Below are 21,221 nucleotides of genomic sequence, written 5' to 3'. Positions count from 1 at the left end.
ATTTTTCCTGAGTAATTTAGTTTGGAATTTTGTTTTCTGTAAAATCTAAATTATCTAAGGCTTTACTAAAAAGAAAATGCTTGGGGCACCTGGGAGGCTCAGTGTAGGGTAAAGCCTCTGCCTTCAGCTCAGGTCATGATCCCAGGGTCCTGGGATCGAGCCCCGCATCAGGCTCTCTGCTCAACGGGGAGCCTGCTTCCCCCTCTCTCTGTCTCTGCCTGCCTCTCTGCCCACTTGTGATCTGTCAAATAAATAAAATCTTTTAAAGAAAGAAAAGAAAAGAAAGAAAATGCTTGGGGCTTCCAGGTGGCTCAGTGGGTTGAGCGTCTGCCTTTGGCTCAGGTCCTGATCCTGGGATCCTGGGATCCACCCCTGCATGGGGCTTCCTGCTCAGCAGGGAGCCTGCTTCTCCCTCTCCCCACTGCTGTTGCTCCCCCTTAATCTTAGTCGAAGATTAAGCCTTCGACTCTTGATTTCAACTTAGGTGATGATCTCAGAATCCTGAGATCAAGCCTGCAACACGCTGTACACTCAGTGGGGAGTCCGTTTGAGAGCCTCTCTCTTCCACTGCCCCTCCCCCTGTTCTCTCTTGCTCTCAAAGAAATAATTTGTTTTTTTAAAGGAAAAATGCTTGAAGTATATTGCAGGCCATCCTTCTGTATGGATTTAAGTATGCCGTGTAACATAAGGAGATTTTATTAGATTAAATAAATACTCGAATTAGTTTTAATACGTATTTAATTTTATTTGCTATTAATAAATGGACTGATGAACTTTTTTTTTAAAGATTTTATTTATTTATTTGACAGAGATCACAAGTAGGCAGAGAGAGAGGAGGAAGCAGCCTCCCTGCTGAGCAGAGAGCCTGATGCGGGGCTCGATCCCAGGACCCCAGGATCATGACCTGACCTGAAGGCAGAGACTTTAACCCACTGAGCCACCCAGGCCCCCCAGACTGATGAACCTTTTAAAAAATGAAATATTATTTAGAAGTCTGTATATTTTAGAAAGATTTAGCCAACATTCTTTCTCTGAAAAACTTAGTCCTAGTTAGGTAACTCAAAATTTTACCCTTAGAATATCTTAGAATCAGATTGGGTTATTTTACATTTTGGGATGGAGAGCTGTTTTTTATTTTTATTTATTTTATTTAAAAAAAATTTTTTTTAAATTTACTTGACAGTCAGAGATCACAAGTAGGCAGAGAGGCAGGCAGAGAGAGAGGAAGGAAAGCAGGCTCCCTGCTGAGCAGAGAGCCCGGCATGGGGCTTGATCCCAGAACCCTGGGATCATGACCTGAGCCGAAAGCAGAGGCTTTAACCCACTGAGCCACTCAGGCGCCCCCCCCCTTTTTTTTAATTTACTTGACAGAGATCACAAGCAGGCAGAGAGGCAGGCAGAGAGAGAGGAATGGAGAGCTGTTTTTTGAGGAAAGATCTCTACAACTGGAGTTTTATGTTTTATGACTGTGGGAAAGTCACTTTACTTCTCTGAGCCTCATTTTTGATAAATGTAAATTTATGCTCCTCAGAGCTGTAGTAACAATTAAATATGGCAACACTGACAACACATGGGTGAGGCTCTGTAAAGGCTCACTGGATGTTATTTGAATTTTTAGCATCATTTATCCTCATATTTAACTGTAGTTAACACTTGAAGAATTTTTGGTATAATGTATTTTTTTTCAAGATTTTATTTAAGGGAGAGAGAGAGAGATTGCACCCCCCAAGCAGAGGGAGGGGAGCAGGAGAGGGAGAGAGTCAAGCAGACTCCCCACTGAGCAGGGAACCCGATGGGACACAGGACTCGATCCAGGACCCTGAGATCATGACCTGAGCCAAATTGAGATGCTTAAACTCTCGAGCCACCCAGGGGCTCCAAAGATGTATCTTGAAGTAGAACTATTTCCACTCTTATAAAGTGGAATTTAGGCTTTCATTTGTTTAGGAAACAACACTGCAGTGTGTGCTGTGTGTGCAAAATACTTCATAAAAACATTTTTCATTTGATTTCTTTTTCCACAAAACCAAAGCTGTAAATATTTTTTTAAATGAGAGATGAGTTTTAAATATTTCCAAAGATAGCACTAGGGGAGTACAAGTGAAACTCTGAGGGAGAAATATTGAACAGAGTCTATGTGTGTGTTCAAAGAGAGTCTCCTAAACCATATGTCCCTTCGGTGAAGAAGGATGGTAGGAGTAGACTATGATAGTGTCTGCTTATGGCCACCGTCCAGATCGGATTTCTGAATTACACATTGGAATTTACTATATTAACAAGCCATCTTCTGGCATTGAATTATAAAGGTAAATACCATAAAGAAACCATCTAAATGGTATGTAAACCTATGTCAATGCCTTAAAGAAAGCAGGTAAATCCTATGTAAATCCTTCAAAGAAACTATGGTATAAAGCACATCCTTCCAATGGGGAGATGTTCTTAGAGCTTTTTTTTTTTATTTTTTTTAAGCCGTGGCAGTAAAATAACTGGAAAAAGCCCTATTTCCATTTATAGGTTAATGGATAAATAAGATGTATTATATTCACAATGAAATTTTATACATCAGTGAAAATCAGTGAACCACATTAGAGATTGGGTAGCTGATCATCAAACCTTTGTCTCCTCTTTCGGCCAATAGTTTGTAGTCACATTCTCCAGTCTCCCTTAATTACTTTAATGAATATTTTAAATAACAGAATTAGAAAGTAATGTCATAGACCGCTAAAAAGAAAAAAATGGACACAGTCATACCTGCTTCTGGAATCAGAGTAGTAAGGAGGAATTCTTTCAAATTATAAGGAAAGTTTTACAAATGTCAGATGACACATGAGAACTTTTATTCCAATAATATTTTGAAGGTGATTTCTCTGTTTTAGCAAATGAACTCAGATTCTTACCCTGTTATCATGAAGACTTTTTTTTTTAATTAGTCACAAGGAGGGGGGATTAAATTTAAATTTAAATGTTCTCTAAACCATCAACACTGCTGATAAAACAACTCAGAGGATATGAAAAGGATATGAGGATATGAGTCTGGATGTATCATTGGTTTTGAAGAGAAATATACTCTGATTTTTACCATCTTTTCATTTTATGAGACTTATTGTTACCAGGTTATATAGATCATAAGCAAATTAGAAATAACTTTTCAAAGTCATAATAGTAGTTTAAGCTATTAAAAATTTCTAGAAGTTTCCAATTTTTTATTTACTTCAGATTTTAAAATAACTATCTTTTTTTTTTTTTTAAAGATTTTATTTATTTATTTATTTGTCAGAGAGAGTGAGCACAGGCAGACAGAGTGGCAGGCAGAGGCAGAGGGAGAAGCAGGCTCCCTGCTAAGCAAGGAGCCCGATGTGGGACTCGAACCCAGGATGCTGGGATCATGACCTGAGCCGAAGGCGGCCGCTCAAGCAACTGAGCCACCCAGGCGTCCCTAAAATAACTATCTTTTATGAAGTTGTAAAATTGAGGAATTAAGGATTTGTGTCTTTGAAATGTTGGGATCTGAAAATCAGAGAGAAAGAGACAGAAGTGAGAAAAGTGCATTTAGGTAAAAAATTACATTAAAAACCATAACTCTGAATAGAAAAGGAAATCACATTAAAAAAAAATACTAGCTGTTTCAAAACAATCATAAATGAAACAATTTAGAAAGGACCCCAATCGGGGCACCTGGGTAGCTCAGTGGGTTAAAGCCTCTGCCTTTGGCTCAGGTCATGGTCCCAGGGTCCTGGGATAGAGCCCCACATCTGGCTCTTTGCTCAGCAGGGAGCCTGCTTCTCCCTGTCTCTCTCTGCCTGCCTCTCTGCCTACTTGTGATCTCTGTCTGTCAAATAAATAAATAAAATCTTCAAAAAAAAAAAAACCAAAAAGAAAGGACCCCTATCAAACAGTCACCCTAGATAGAAGATACTATAGGAATGTCCAAGTAAATAATAAACTTAAAAAATAGTTATATTTTAAAAATGAGGACCAAGTGTTTAATTTGAAATATTTTAGACTAAAGTCATTTAGATTTTTCAGTTTCTTTGGTCATCATCTTTTATCTCTGAAATATTAAAATATTTACTTAGAATTAATTCTAAGGAAACCACATCTAGATACATCTAATAATATTCAACATCAGAATAGTTCCAACTGTTATCCTGGGTTGGCAAAAACACAAACAACAAAACAACTGTAGGAGTACTCTTTAAACAGAAGCTGCAAGTAAAGGGTTGCCAAGCATACTTAGCATATAATAAAACTATTCAAGAGTCTTTTTAGCTCAGTTGAAATCTAAACAAACAAAAAACCCTAAAAGCATTGTATTTCCACATATGTTGAAAAATTTTGCCCGATATGTGAGGAATAATTCATTACAAGATTTACTCTGTGGTATTAGGACTATAGAGGAAACACTTTTAAATAAGCAATATCTAGTGATGCCTGAGTGGCTCACTCAGTTAAGCGGGCTACTTGGTCTGGGCTTAGCTCAGGGTCATGACATTGAGCCCTCAGTTGGGCTCTGTGCTGGGCATGGAGCCTGCTTGTGATACTCTTGTCTCTCTCTGTCTCTTCCCCTCCTGCTCTTTCTCTTTCAAACAGACAAACTAATTAATTAATAAGCAATATCTAATATCTCAATGATCCTTGTGGCTTCCTTTCTTCTCATGCCATAGAGCAGAGAAAGTAGGCTAATTCTGTCACCCCCTAGCCATTTATTTTTGACAAATCCCTCAACCACTGTGATACCTGTAAATGTATCATATACATTAAATGTGTATGTTAAATGGATAGTTAAGATTCGGTTTTTCCTTTCAGACAAAACTGTTTTATATGCTATTCTCTTAGTATCTGAAAAGTGGTTTCCTTGTACATTTTTGAAATAAGCCATTACTTACTGGCAATCTCTGCGGGTTTTTTTTTTTTTTTTAAACAGTTATCTAGTGCTTAGGTATGTGTGATATCCTGTTTTAAACACTTTATAAACTTTAACTCATTTAATGTCATCAGAAGCATGTGAAGCACTGTTACTATCATCCTATAGTAAAGACGAGGCCCCGAGGCTCGGCTATGGTGGGGATCTTGTCCACCCTCCACAGCTGGAGAATCAAGGACTCAGGTAGTCTGGGCCCTGGGTCCGTGCCCGTCCCCCTGCACACGCCATCTCCCTGAGCAATGAAAGAAAAAATTACCAAGCCAGATGACAGCCATAGCTATGAGAACACTTCAAATATGTAGAAGAGAAAAAAAAAAAAAAATCTAAGGACCAGACGTTCCAATCTTATGTTTCCTCAGCAAGTGACATCTTAAAAAGGCATTACTTCAGTTTTTAAAAGTCTGGCCCTAAAATAAGGAGGAAAATCTTACTTTAAACAACAGGTGCTACTAACACTGTGAGTGGTAAGATGAAGTGAAATATTTTCAAAGAAGTAGGAATAGGGCTCATAATCTTAGGGAGAGTCAGTATTAGGATCTTTTACGGCGAGCACAGAACCATGCTTCTGTGTACTTTATCACGAGTGATACCTGCCGTATACTGGGAGTTCTCCATTCTTCAAGTACAAGTACTTACAATAGATAGCTGAGGGGTTATGTGTTTATTGTGTGTACATTCCTTCAGAACTCTCATGTTTACTTTCATGACAGCCCAGGATAACGTTTAGACTTTATACTTTTTACCTGAGCTTCTAAAAAATACCTTTATTGAAGTATAATTTCATTATACTATACTATGCTATAGTATAGTATAGAATTTTATAGAATACTATAAAATTCAGCTACTACTGGAAGTGTACTTGCAATTGTACTGAACTTATACAGCTGTGAAACCGTGATCACCATCTACTTTTAGAACATTTACGTGATCCAAAGTTCCCTCATGCCTGTTTGCACGCTCTTCTGTGAGGTTTTAATTTCCTTTATTGTTACATGATTGTTTTCCCTTACACCTTCCTTTTCACTCCTTTAGGTTGCTTTGTCTAATTCTTATATCTGGGTAGTTCTTGCCCTTTATTTTGGCTTCTTTTAACCTTGAGTTATTATTTATTCAATCAAGTGACCTTGTTATGAAGTCTTTTAAGGGGATCAAATGACAGTTCTTCATAAACAGGAATTTAACTGCTATTGTTCTAGTCGCTTTTTTTCTTTTTGCACCTGATGCTGTGGTACATGAATTGGTGCTCGCGGTGGGGAGGTGAGACGTGTGGAGAGGGGTGGGATTAGGGGTCTTCTTAGTGGAGGGATCTGTGACTGCTCTGTCCTTCACTGTGTCCCTGTGGTTTGCCCTTCATATAAAATGCAACAGATCAAACAGCTCCGTGGGTAAGTAGAAGAAAGAGTCGAGAAGGTACATATGTGTATTTCTTTTCATCTTCGCTTTCTGTGTGGAAAGCAGTATAATCCTCCCTTCTGTCCTATAGGGAAAATATAGGAAGCTGGAGAGGACTCCGTGTAATGTTCTGGGAAGAAAGAATAATAGAGCAACAGAGCTGTGTTGCATTCAGAAATCTTAAAAAGTTTATAGGGATCAAAAAAGGAATTGCCTATTCTTCTTCATCCCATCCTCGCCATTTTTGTGAAGAACTCGGTAGAACGAGACCTAGCAGGCTTAGTTCAGAACTTGAAGCATGAAATCATAATACAGATGGTTCTCTCTATATTCAAAGGAAGAGAGAAGAAAACTTGAATATATTTGGGAACTGTGGGGCCAAGTCCTAAAAATGCACTCAATAGAAAATTAATACATGTACAGTTTTTAAAGTGCTCAATTCAGAGTCCTGAAGGAAAATGAAATTTTAAAATATAATAAATTAGATCAGAGAGCCTTTGGGGAGAAGGATCGTGCAGGCTACAGAATAAAAGAGATGGAAAATAAAATGAGATAGAGGAGATATGAGATATTCTAGCTTCAGATTCAGGAAACCATGATTTTATTTCTTGCCCAATATTAGGCAGCAGTAATCTCAGGTCAATCACTTAACTAATCTGGGCCTCAGTTTCCCCATGTGTAACATGAAAGGGTTTATTGATCTTAAGCCTTAAAGAGTCTTTTGTGCTTTACAATTACATAATGAGACAGCAACACACGAAAAGTTGATTATTATCCATTAGGGAAATGCAAATTATAATCACAGTACCTGTAACTGTACACCTGTAACAATGGCTAAGATAAAAATAATGACAGTACCAATGCTGTCAAGAAAAGCAAAGCAACTAGATCTCTCATACATCCTGGGACTGTAAAAATCTATATTCAATCTGGAAAACAGTTTGGCGGTTTCTTATAAAGATGTCGGTACCTGTGACCCAGCCATTGGATATTTATTCCGGAGAGATGGAAATTATGTTCACACAAAACCTGCCTATGAAGGCTCATAACCTGTTTATTCCTAGTAGCCCCAAACTGGAAACAAGGAGATGTCCTTTACACAGACTGCTGTCCATCCAGAGCTTGGAGTACAGTTCGACCACAAAAGGGGCGAGGTGTTGACCCAGGCAGCAGCTTGGCTGAATCTCCAGAGAATTTGCCGAGTGGAAGGAGGCATTCCCAAAAGTGTACTGACTGTGTTATTCCACGTGTACGACATCCTTGAAATGGCAAAATGATAGAAATACAGGGCAGAGTAGCGGTTGCCTAGAGTCAGAGACTGGGTGAGAGCTGAAGGGAGAGGGTGGATTTGATTATGAACGAGTCACAGGAGAGATTCTGTGGTGACGGAGCTCTGCTGTCCCTTGACTGGTGGTGGATACACAAGCTTGCACAAGTGACACAACTGCAGCGTAGAACTGAACATAAGCAGGATACGAGTGACTGCTGGGGATGAGATGACTGGATGGTATCCATGTCATTATCCTGTTGTGATACCTACTGGAGTTTTCCAGGATGTTACTGTTGAGGGAAATTGTATAAAGATCAAGGAGAACCCTCTGTGTTAATTTCTTACCAATGCATCTGAATCTGTAATTATCTCAAAATAAGAAGCTTAATTTAGAAAACAAATTATGTATATTTTATTTACCCTCGTATCCTCACTGGGTGGAATAGCGTTGGATATATAGTAGGTGCTCAATATTCACTTACTGAATAAATTGGGGGGTGGCTTGTGTGCATGGTAAAAGGATTCTCTCATTTCATTCACAAAAGGAGGGCCCAGTCACCACTCTAAATCTTAGCTATTTGGGTAATTCAGCCCAGAATAATAATCTTTATCCTACAGATTTCACCTAATCATATGATCACATTGAGACTCAGTTTGACTCTCCCATGTTGATGTTTGCTGTTACTTCCTTTTTCTAGCAAAATCCCTAACTTCTAGAAGGAAGGATAAACTAAACTGCATTTATGATAAATTAGCTTCAGATGCACAGTCTTCATAGGTGGCTTCAGTCGTGATTATGGTGCTGTGTAAGTCTTGAGGTCTTGTACTCCAGGTATACCAATTTTGTTCTTTTTCTAATTTGTTTTGGCTATTGGGAATCTTTTCATTTTAAAGTAAATTTTAAGAACAGATTGCTAACTTCCAAACAAAAATCTCCTGGGATTTTATTGAATTTCTAGATCAGTTTGGGGAGAATTGACATTATAGCAATACTGAGTCTCCTGAATCATGAACATGGTATATCTTCCCGTTTATTTAGATATTCTTTTAATCTCTCAGCAATGTTTTGTAGTTTAATAGGCTTTGCAGATCTTTTGTCAGATTTGTCCTTATTACTTCATATTTTGAACGGTAGTTTAAAATTTTTTAGGTACCATTTGCTTACTGTTAGTATGTAGAAATGCAGTTGTTTTTTGAATGTTGTATACTACTTTCTTTACATTCCGTTGAGTAGAACTTGGTCCCTACTGCCCTCACTGCAGGTGTGGTTGGAGAATGTTACTGTCTAGCTATCTTTCCAGAAAGAAAAGAAAATGAAATTAATAGGTCACTAGTAACAGTCCGGATACTGACTATGTGATGAAAATATTCAGGATTCAGAAGTCTCTTGGATTTATTTTCTTCTTAGTATAATTTTTAAATTTTAACACCTTCATATGAAGCAAATCATTGTGAAGGAATAGATAGGTTCACTAGTGAAACATTAAAAATAAAATCAATTTAAGAAATTCAAGTATCTGCTGTTTGATAAAAGTGACATTTCAAAACTGCTAAGATGAACTTGGAATTGTAATTTAATACAAAATCTTAGTAGCAATGCAGACGTAAGAGATACCTATTAGATTGGAAGTTAGGGGTCGCCTGTATATAAGTGGAGTTTAAAGCATGAGACTGGATGAAATCACCAAAAGACAGAATAGAGCTGGAAAAGTCCATGGACTGAGCCCTGGGTATTCCCAAGTTCAAAAGTTTAGCAGATGATGTAGTAACAAGGAAGGCAGAAGAAACAGACCATGAATTAGGAATAAAATCAGTATGGAAAGTCAAGTGGAGAAAAATTTTCAAAAAGGGCAGCGCAATCCTTGAACCAGTCGATATGTCACACAAGACAAGAACTGAACATCGGTTGCTCAATTTAGCAGTGTAGAAACCATTGTTGACCTTGACCAGGACAGCAGTAACAGGGAATTGTGGAGACAAAACTTGATTCAGGGGGACCAAGAGGAAATGCAAGGAGAAAAATGGAGAGAGCTACCATAGTCAACTTTAGAGGAATTTTGGTCTAAAGAATCAGCAGACAAACAAGGTGGTAACTGGAGAGGGCTCTGTGGTTCCACAATTTTGTTGTTGTTGTTGTTGTTTTAAAATTAAAGAATTTATAAAATGTGTGTGTTCTGATAGGGCTAAGTAGAGAAAATAGATGATATGAAAGAGAGGGGAGAATTGTGGGAACCACATCTTTGACTATTAAGAGGGATCTAGTATACAGGTAGGGGCCCTAGAAGAATGGTCCATCGGAGCAGGATTGTATGGGAAGGAAGGGAGGAAAACATGGATCCCACTGCAGGTGGTAAGTGGTAGATGTGACAAGTGATTAAGTTCTCATCTCATGCTTCGTGTTTTTTCAGTGTAGTCGGAAGCAGGGTCATTAGCTACAGGCGACTGGAGGAGAAGGGATGGGATAGTCACGTAGCATGAGTAGACTGGGGAGAACGGTATTATTACTGACAGACAACACTAAAAGTCTCCCTTGAGGTTAGTGGTTATGAACTTAGAGTGAAAACAGCTTAGTTTTTTTGTTTTGTTTTTTTAATGCCAGTCTTGTTCGGCTGTCTAGGTACAGGTCCGGAGTAGGCAATGTTAATTATTTACCCAGCGTTAGGTTTTGTCAGGCGACTTTGAGGACGCACAAGAAAGGTAAAGGAGTGAATTGAAGCTAGCTTCGGAGAGAAGTGAGAACGTGGGTTGGTGAGGGACAGGGAGGAGGTAGGAGAGGCAGCCCCACCTAGCAGATTTAGAAGAGCTGAGGAATGAGAGGAAATGAAAAGTGGAATCTTTGATTTGAAATTGCACAGGGTTTGCAGTTATAATCATGAAAACCAAGAGTGGAGGAGAGGAGATCAAAATACTGGATGGCCAGGGGAGTGGAAGGATTATCGACGTGGATACTGGATTTGTGCTCAGAACTTGAAGGCCTTGTCTATTAGTTTCTAATCATCTCTTGTTTCTGTTGGACTCTCATAACAGTTTCAGTGTTCTGCCTTAGTAGTAAGAGTTACATATCTTTTCTTTTTTTTTTTTTTTAAAGATTTTATTTATTTATTTGACAGAGAGAGATCACAAGTAGGCAGAGAGGCAGGCAGAGAGAGAGGAAGGGAAGCAGGCTCCCTGCTGAGCAGAGAGCCCGATGCGAGGCTTGATCCCAGGACCCTGAGATCATGACCTGAGCCGAAGGCAGTGGCTTAACCCACTGAGCCAGCCAGGCGCCCAAGAGTTACATATCTTTTCTTTCATAGTTTCCTTTTTGTGGTGTTAGCTTCATTCCTTCTATTGCATTTTAAATTTAAGCCATTATATTTCTAATTTCCAAGAGCTCCTTCTTGCTTCTGATTAACTCTCATAGCATCCCTTTCTAGGAAAAAATTCCATTTTTGATGCTTTCCATGATTTGTTATAATACGAAGAACCTGATTCCCTTTTCTCCCTTAGGTTTGTGTCTGTGCTCAGGTGATTATATGTTTACATATGATTTTTTTCCCTAAGTGAGTAAGTGTATTGAGTTATCAAGTTAACTTTTAAATATCTTCTTATTTTAGGTATCAAAAACTAAAGATGGAAAAGAACAAAGTGAAACTGTATCACCGTCCGAAGATGAAACATTCTCCTGGCCAGGTCCCAAAACAGTTATGTTGAAAAGAACATCTCAAGGCTTTGGTTTTACATTAAGGCATTTTATTGTGTATCCCCCAGAGTCTGCAATTCAATTTTCATATAAGGTAAGAGAAATCACTCTACAAAATAATATATATTTTCAAGTTACTGAAAAAACTCCACAAAATAATTCCTGCCTCCTTCTTATCTTCCTCTCAACCTCCCCTCTTACCTTGTGTATGAAAGCGCTGTCCTTCTGGCAAAGGGCACTTAGTGACATTGTTACTGGCACACTTTGGGGAGGGTGGTTTGAATTGAGTTGAACCTTGCTGTGATGTCACTAGCGTTTATAATTAAGTATTAATATATGGCTGTATTTTTTTATATTGTAGGATGAAGAAAATGGCAACAGAGGAGGTATGCTATAAAAAGTTTTAATTTTTCTCTGAATGTTTATCTACATATTTTTCTGCTCTTGAAGTAATATTAAATGAACTGATACTGTTTTTGGAGTCTAACTGTGTAACTCTTAGATGTGAGAGTCATGGAAGTCAAATAATTTTACTGTCAACTGCAGAGTTTTATGGATGCATTGTCTTATGATTTGAACATGTGATGACTTTACTTTTAATTATATATTAGTATTTATGTGGAGGAACAGAAATGATTACAAGGAAACTAATCTGATATTTTTATTTAATTAGTAATCATATAAATTTAATAATTCTTTTAGGTAAGAAGTGCTGTGTGTTTTATCTAGTAGATTTATGGACTCAAATACTGAAAGGTAGAGTGTTTTAGGTCTTCTTGTAGTTAATCTTACTCCTGACTTAAGCATTTATTTAATGAGTTTAAAAGGAGAATCAGGCTGGGGATAGGGATAGTTTTTAATAACATCCGCATATTTTTGTTTTAATTTTATATGAATTCTAATAAGCTAAAATCTGTATACAATAAAGTGCACCCATTTTAAAAACTTTTATTTCTAGATAATTTGAGACTTAAAAAAAAAAAAAAGTTGCCAGAATAGCACAGTTTGCATATATCCTTCATTTGACTTCCCCTAATGTTCAACAACTTATATAATCATGGCACAGTGAACAAAATTAAGATACTAGCATTGGTACGATACTGCTATCTAAACTACAGACTATACTTGGGTTTTACCAGTCTTTCTCCTCGGGTCCTTTCTTTGTTACAGGATTCCACTTTGCATTCAGTTGCTCCGTGGGGACACGTGGCAATATCTGTAGCCATTTTTGACGGTCGCCATTTTGTCTGACTGTGGGGGTGGGGCTTCTGGCGTGTAGGTAGAGGCCACGCGCACAACATCCTGTGGTACACAAGACAAGCTATTTTCACCATCTGGTTGAAGACTTAATCCATGCCGGGCATCATAGTATATGTTCTTATCCTATTTGGTACTCATAATAATGCTGAGAGGTGTGAGCCAGTATTCCCATCTTGTAGATGAGGAAACCCAGGCTGAGAAAGATGTGAAATGACCTTCCCAAGATCACCCCACTAAAGAACAGAGCTGAACTTCTAGAGCAGGTGTCTAACTCAGAAGTTCATCTGCACTGAACTCTGCCATCTTTCTTCTCTTTACTTAACTTTCCTTCATTTGTTTTTGTTTAAAAGTAAAACTTTCCTTGGGGGCGCCGGGGTGGCTTAGTCAGTTAAGCATCAGATTCTTGGTTTTGGCTCAAGACAGGATCTCTGGGTTGTGAGATTGAGCCCGGTGCCGGGCTCTACACTCAGCAGGGAGTCTGCTTGAGGATTATCTCTCTCCCTCCCCTGCTCACACACACATGCGCTTTCTTTCTCAAATAAATCTTTAAAATAAATAATGCTATCTTTTAAAAAATAGTTTGACTTATGTAAAGTCAGGAATCAGTGGATGAAATAGGGTATATTTAGTATGTTATGAAATTCTGTGATATTTCTCTGCCTTGAGAAAATTAAAAACAAAGAAGTTTAGGGGCCACTTGGTGGCTTAGTCATTAAGCATCCTCCTTTGGCTCAGGTCATGATCCCAGAGTCCTGGTATCGAGCCCCACATCAGGCTCCCTGCTCAGTGGGGCAGAAATAAATAAACAAAATCTTAAAAAACAAAAACGAAGAAATTTGTTCCATATTTGTGGATACCTAAAGACAAAGAATTCATATAAAAGTCAGAGATATTCCAAGTTTAGAAGCCTTATGGGAACAGTCAGCACTTACTACTCAATTCTGAATGCCTGGCTAGCAGTGGACTCAGAACGTTCATTGAGTTAAGGAGTGCCTAGTGCTCTGCTCCTTTGCCTCCCAGGAACAAGGTATGCTCCTGTCATCCCGTTGGTAGTGGGTCACGGGCTAGTCCTCTGAGGCCTACTTCACTAAACTACAGCACTCATAATACCTTTTCAACTCAACCATCAATCAACCATGAGAATATATTTTATGTGAAAAATTTTCTTTATAGATCATTTGATTGAGAATGCAACCAATTTAGAGGCAAACTACATTTAGTTTATTATTTTAATTCAACTGAACATTATGATTTTTATTTTACAGTTTTATATTCTTTTAAAACTTATTTTCAAGCATAGTGAGATTACAAAATCCTTTTATGTAAATTTTGTTTTAATGAAATGGAATCCCAGCCTCCAGTGTAAAGCCTAGAATCACTGGAGAGGAAGTAATTGCCAGACATTTATTCAAACTCCTAAGAGATCCTGTTATAATGCCAAAATTCTGTGAAACAGCTGAAACGTTTTGTTTTAGTGTTCTTTCCTTTTGGCAATTTAGTGGACTCTCTTTTGCCACTTAATTTTCTGATTATTCTCCTTACCCAACTTTCCCATTCTATTTGTTTTTTATATACTATATATGTGTACTGTCTTGTGTTTTAAAATTATTTTTTCTTATTGATTAGTTTTTGGTATTATGATGCAAATAATATTTATAAGAAAAAGGCCTTCAAAGTAGAAAAATATTTTTTGGTGATAATAGTTGCTTGTAGATAATTGCTGTCTTGCTGCTGTCCTGTTATCCCTTAAGTCTCTGGAGAAGATATTCATAAATTATCAAAATAAGAATAAGTAAAAGTTTATAATTACTATTATTTCTTTTCTATTTACTCCGTGAGTAAAAATTCTGTCTCAGTTTAATTGTAGGGACATTTCCAATGTTTTAAAAATGTGTTTATCATTTTGTTAGGTAGTTAAGTAACTGTTGGATTTCTACTTTGGGATTAAAATCTATATTTAAGCATTAATAGTAGAAAAAAAGTAATTGGGGATATTACAAATTTTCTCTGTAGTAAAAATTTGTGTTTTGTGATCGCAGTTGTTTCTGACTAGACAGCTTTGTAGCCTATGTTTGGGTTTTTTAACCAAGGCTTTTTTAGTGGCAAGAAATAGAAACTTCCAGGGCAACTGAGTGGCTTAGTTGTTAAGTGCCTGTCTCTGGCTCAGGTCATGATCTCAAGGTCCTGGGATTGAGCCCCTGCCTGGCAGGAAGCCTGCTTCTCCCTCTCCCACTCCCCCTGCTTGTGTTCCCTCTCTCTCTGCCAAATAAATAAATAAAATCTTTAAAAAAAAAAAAGAAAAAGAAAAGAAATAGAAACTTCCACAAAGTACCTCAGGAAAGATGTGTTCATTCTAAAAAACCATCAGGGCATCTCCAAATTCAGTGTCAAGGGCAACAGGATATGTAGGGAGCCACAGGCCCCAGAATTAGGACCTGGAAAGCTACTAAATGCAGAGAGTAACAACAACAAAATCTTGGCTCTGATCTTCCAAAGACCCAGAGTCTGGTATTCACTGGAGGTTCTAAATGACTTTCATAGTTATTATACCTGGTTTTTTCATGAGCCGTCATCTGTGTAAGGTACAACCCTGACTGTATGTTCTTCCTTCCTCTCTCATCATCATACTTCCAAATCCCTGAGCGCAAAATCTGATTGGGCCATTTCATCATTTTATGCCAGCTGCACAGTACCCACTGTGCCTAGAGACCAAACAGTCTTCCATTTAATGAAGAAGTAAATTCTGGAAAGCTGAGAAAATTGGGTATATTTTATGCTACTAATTTCCATTAATAGGCTGGAAACCTATTCCCTCGGAGTAATATAACACTAAAAAATGGACCTGAAAGTTTGTTGTAAGAGGAAATTCTTATTATGGGCAGTCCATGTTCTATAGTGTGGAGTAAGGCAATAGAAGTGTGTTTCATTATTTCTAAAAGGTAGCAATACTAAATGAGTTCCATGGGTCTCTGCTGACATCGTAGAGCATTAACTAAACCCCTTGGGACCCATTTTTAACTATATTGACAGTTCCAATGATTTGAGTTTCTCTTGTAGGTAGGTAAATATACTAATTAGTTACATATTTTTATTCATTTTTAATACCATTCAGTAGACTATCCACAAGTGTCTGACATTATCTTGAAGTTACTTTAGAAACTAGAGATGAGGGGCACCTGGGTGGCTCAGTGGGTTAACTGCTGCCTTCGGCTCAGGTCATGATCTCAGGGTCCTGGGATCGAGTCCCACATCGGGCTCTCTGCTCAGCAGGGAGCCTGCTTCCTCCTCTCTCTCTGCCTGCCTCTCTGCCTACTTGTATCTCTCTGTCAAATAAATAAATAAAATCTTAAAAAAAAAACATAATTAAAAAAAAAAAGAAAGAAACTAGAGATGATGATGATGTTGAAGAAGGAGGAGGAGGAGGAGCCGGTGGTGGTCGTGGTCATAGTTTCAATTAGCAATAATCGCGCCTCGGATAAACCTCATTGGCTACGATACTGCCACTAGTGTGGTGGCAGTGGCCGCCCCTGACTTACAGTGTGTCTTGAAATTTTGCATGGACTAACTCATCAGCCTTCTGGAGTGCATAGTATCACCTCCAGTTTTTAGACGAGGAAATGGGGGGCATGAAGTGTTCAAGTAACTAGCAAGGGCAGTATTGGACTTACGAACTGAAGCCATCTGGTTGTAGGGTTTCCCCCCAGGTTCTACCATGACTTCTCAGAAAATTCTTTATTGTCATAATTCTTCCTTGGAAATGAGTGAGAAAGAGGGTTCTGTTCCCTTCAACGGTAAAGAGTGTGAAAAGATTCGAATTCAACTTTCAGATACAGTTTTGGCTAACCTCGTATTAGCATTTCATACTTGTTCTTTAATTTTCTTCTTCGTCTTCCTAATCGAACATGTCCTGTTGGCTTAAGTCTGCTCAGCAGCAGGGATACCACACCATTTGCTTTAATATTTGCAATTGATTTCCATCTTTGATGTTTTTAGTAGTTTTGATACCTGTGCACTTCATGACTGATAGAGCTGTTGTTGATATTTTTCACTTATTTTTATGAAATGATAAGGGCACTCATAGGTATTTACTAAAGATCACTGAAACATTTGCCTACAAAAATGTTTACATAGGAGTATTCATAGCTGCTTTATTCATAATCAACAGGCAAACACTGGATTCAATCTAAGGACTCCTCAACATAGGAAGAGAATAATGAAATTGTGCTATATCCATGCAGTGGGACAGGCACAGCCTTGTGGCTCAATCTCCAAAACTAGTTCTTATATTAGGTGAAATTTACAGAACATAAAATTCACCATTTTAAAGTGAACAGTTCATTGGCATTTAGTACAGAATTAAAGGACCTGTCTGAGCATCTACCACCTTTATGTAGTTCCAAAACATTTTATTGCCCCAGAAGGAAGCCTGTATCCATTAAGCTGTCATTCACTCTTCTCCCCTCCCCAGAGCCCCTGATAATCACCGGTGTGTTTTCTGTCCCTTTGGACTCATCTGTTCTGGATATTTTATATAACATTTTCATATGGCTTCTTCACGTAGTGTAATGTTTCTGAGTTTTGTCCCTGTGAATGTTTCTGAGTTTTGTCCGTGTGTGGCAAGTAGCAGTAATCCATTCCTGGCTGAAAAACATTCCCTTGCATGTACAGATGCAATACGTGTATCCATTCATCCACCGTTGGATGTTTGCGCTATTTCCCTCTTTGGGCTACAGTGACTAGTGCTGCTACAAATCTGTGTGTATAAGTTTTTGTTTGAGTCCCTGCTTTCAGGTCTTTGGGGTATATATATCTAGGAGTGGGATTGCTGTGTTTTAATGGACATTCTCTGTTTAACATTTGGGGAACTGCCAAACTGTCTTCCACAGCAACTGCCCCATTTTTATGTCCCCACCAGCAGTGTGTGAAGGTCCCAATTTCCCCACATCCTCATCAACGCCTGTTATTTTCCATTTTTGCATTATAGCCAACCTAGTGAGTGTGAAGTGGGATCTCATTGTGGTTTCCGTCGCATTTCCTTAATAACTGGTGATGGTGAGCATCTTTTCATGTGCTTGTTAGCGATTTGTGTCTCTTCTCTAGAGAGATGTCTATTCAAGTCCTTTGCTCATTTTTTTTTATTAGGTTGTTTGTCTTTCTGTTTTTGAGTTGTAAGTGTTCTATATATATTCTAGAGAGTAGATTATTATCAGATCTGTGATTTGCATATATTTTCCCTCATTCTGTAGATTTTTTCACTTTCTTGATAATGCCCTTTGATGCATAAAAGTTCTTAATTTTGATGAAATCTGATTTCTGTACTTTTGCTTTTGTTGCTCATGCTTTTGGCTGTCAAAGCCATTTTGATGAGTGAAAGAAACCAAGCACTAAAAAATACAGACTGTCTGATTCCATTTGTATGAGAAGAAAGATAAATCTAAACCAGTTCATTGGGAAGGCATATAAGGGAGGTCTCTGGCATGATGGAGATGCTCTTTATCTTGATTGTGGTGGTTACATAGGATCAAAACTTAGGAAGTGAGCACTTAAAATGGGTACATTTTATCATGTGTAAGTTGTACCTCTTTAAAGTTGACATAAAACAATGGGAACATACACAACTTTAGTTAGTGTTTAGCTAACTAAACTAGTTAGTGTTTAGCTAATTCAACCAGTGTTTAGCTAATTCACCGACGCAGCCAAGAGCATTCTTATGCATGTACTTTTGGGCACATATGTGCTTATTTCTAGCGGTCATGTCTATCCAGAAGTGACATGCTGAGTCATAGGTATTCATACAGTTACATTTAATAGATATTGCTAAGTCTTCTTTCAAAGTGATTGTACAAATTTATATACTCAGCCATAGGGTGTGAGAGTCCCAGTTATGCCATATCCTCACTAACATTTAGCATTTGTCAGTCTTTAATTTTTGTCTTTCTAGTGGGTGTACAGTGATATGGAATATGGGTTAATTTTAATTTTCCTGACTAATGGGGTTGATTACCTTTTATTTGAATTTGATTATTAGGTATGAGTGCTCTTTATTTGGATATTAGGTATCAGTGCTCTTTTTAAAGAAAATTAACCTGTAAGAGTTCTTTTAATATTCTTGATGAGGATTTTACTAGTTTTATCTGTATCAGATATCAAACTGTGACTTGCCTTTCAATTTCTTATTAGTAATTTTGACAAAGGGAAGTTCCCAATTTTAATATAGTCTAAATTGTCAGTCTTTCCTTCTATGAGCAATACTTGCAGTCCTGTTTAAGAATTTCTTCTATTGCATGGTCACAAAGGTATTTTCCCGTGTTATCTACAAGATGCTGTATTGTGTTATCATTCACAATTAAACCTACAGATTACCTGTGATTGGTTCTTTTTATATGTAGTATGAGGTCAGGATTAACTTTTTTCCCATATGAATATGCATTTAGCCCTGCACTACTAAGTGAGAAGTCTGTACTTCCGTTTACTGCTCTAACCCACTCTAACCCAACTGCGTAACCCACCTTGATCATTTAGTATCTGTATACACGTAGGTCTGTTTTTGGACTTTCTTCTGTTCCAGGGGTTGGCCTGTGTCTCACTTCTGTATAGCTTTCAAACTAAGAACACTTCTATATTTTTAAATAGTTGTTTAAAAAAAGAATATGTGGCAGAGACCATGTGTGTTCTGCAGAGCCTAAAATATTTACTATTTGGCTCTTTACACACAGTTTGCCAACCTCTTTTCTATTACATTGGTCACTTTCTTTGCAGCAAGATTGCGATCTTAAATACTATAGTTACTACATAATAAATGTTACTATTAGGTAGAGTAAGTCGTTCAGTTTTGTTTTTCATGATTAGATTGGCCATTTTTGTCAATTGCAATACCATACACATTTTAGAATCAGTTTTCCGTTTCTACACCTACAAAAAATTTCTTTTGGAATTTTAATGGGTTTTGTATTAGTTACCATATTTGATTATTTGAAAATGTGAAATAATCGAATCTTCTAATCTATGAACATTGTATGTCTCTCCCCCATAGGTAAGGTTTGAATTTTCTGCATCTTTTGGCATAAACCTTTTACTTTTTTTCCCATTAATCTCTCAATATAGTGAGTTATATTGACTTATTTTTCCAACTGTTAAGCATTGTGCTACTGGACCAAACCAAGTGTCTCCATAATATGTCATACTTTTCACATATTGCCAGATTTGGTTTTCTGTTATATTTAGTTAGGGTTTTTCCATCTCTGTTCAGGGATTGCCTTTACTTAAAGGTAGACCTTAGTCTCTTTGATGTTTGGTTTAGCAGTTCAAGTTCTCTGAGAAACAGATGCCAGAACAAGAACAATGGCAAGACAGTATTAGACATGCCAGAGATTTATTGGGAGAAATGCCTGTGACCGAGAAGGGAGTGGGAGACGCAGGGGAAGACTTCAGACCATACTGCAGGTCTGACATCTGTGAAAGAAGAGAGGGAAGGGAGGATTTGGTAGGAAATATACCAGACTGCAGCACAATTTAAGGAGGTCTCAGTGAGACCACTGAGGAGCTCCCAAGCAAACACTGCCCTTCAGCAGAGTCCTGCTTTGAGCAGGAATGGGGAAGTGTGGCCTCTGTGTGACCATGGTGGTGGATCTGAAGGTGTGGCTGCTGGGGCTGTCCCTCAGCTGTGTCCCCCACCGCAGTTTCTCTCAAGGGGAATCTGTACAGCACACCTGCACACTTGACATGCTTGGGCTTTCTCTTTTTCACCCTCCTCACACGATGTATTCCTTTGGAGGCTCCATCTGACAGCATATGGTGTTTTCCAGACCCTCTTCCTTGGCTGGCTTTAGATACCCATTTTTGCTCTCCTGGCCCTTTGAGACTGATGGAGGTTCTGTGCAGCTCCTCAGTCTTTCAGCCAGTATTTTCGGAGCAGAAAGAACCCCAAGGTGGTGAAAAGCAGTGCAAAACATTGAACTTTCCTCACTGGACTTCCTTCTCTTTGGGATCTTGTCCCTTTGAGTCCTCTTGCCTTGAAGACTTTCTCTGCCTTTACACGAATATTGCCTGTACTAGTCCAGCTTTTCTGGTTGTTGCTCATGGGTGGAAGAATTGATTCTGAAACAAGCTAGTTCACCATCGTTAGATTTAGAAATTTTTGTCTGTTTACATTTAATGTAATTAATTACATTTATTGTTTAATCTACTTTATTTTGAAGTTTCTGTTTTATTTTGAATTTCTTATATTTCTTTTCTCTTTTCAGATTAAATAAGATATTGCAATTCTTTGGTGGTTATCCTAGAAATTATAATATGCAAATTTATCAAAGTCTAATGCTAATTCCTATTTTATTCTCCTCTGAAACAATATAATGGTCTTAAGACATGTTACCTCTCATCTTCCCTGTACTTGCAAGTTACTTTCATGTTATATTGCAGTTCTCTTGGGGTTTTTGCTTGTTTTGTTTTTCCCTGAAAAGTCTTCATTTTGCTCTCGTTTTTTGGAGAGATTGTTGCTGGCTACAGATTCTATATTGATATTTACTTCCAACATATTGTAGGTACTATCCTGCTCTCTTTTGTCTTATATTTTTGCTATATGAATTCATATTTTGATTTTACTGGTTTTCTGAAGGCAAACTTTATATCTGCTGTTAAGATTTTCTCTGTATCTTTGTAATAAAGCCATTTTGTAATAATGTGTCTTGGTGAGA

At 37.9% G+C, this 21,221-nt stretch overlaps 1 protein-coding gene across 1 annotated transcript in view; it reads left to right on the top strand.

Annotated features, from left to right (window-relative positions):
• The window catches only part of ARHGAP21 (Rho GTPase activating protein 21), a 135,327-nt gene that overhangs the window by 47,169 nt on the left and 66,937 nt on the right, over positions 1-21,221 (top strand). The window contains 2 exon segments of the mRNA XM_044228132.1: positions 11,183-11,362; positions 11,630-11,654. Of these exon segments, the coding sequence (XP_044084067.1) occupies positions 11,183-11,362; positions 11,630-11,654 (205 nt within the window).

The sequence above is a fragment of the Neovison vison genome, chromosome 12, assembly GCF_020171115.1.
Source record: "Neovison vison isolate M4711 chromosome 12, ASM_NN_V1, whole genome shotgun sequence".
In the NCBI taxonomy this organism is placed as follows: Eukaryota; Metazoa; Chordata; class Mammalia; order Carnivora; family Mustelidae; genus Neogale; species Neogale vison.
This window is presented reverse-complemented; position numbering and strand designations above follow the sequence as displayed.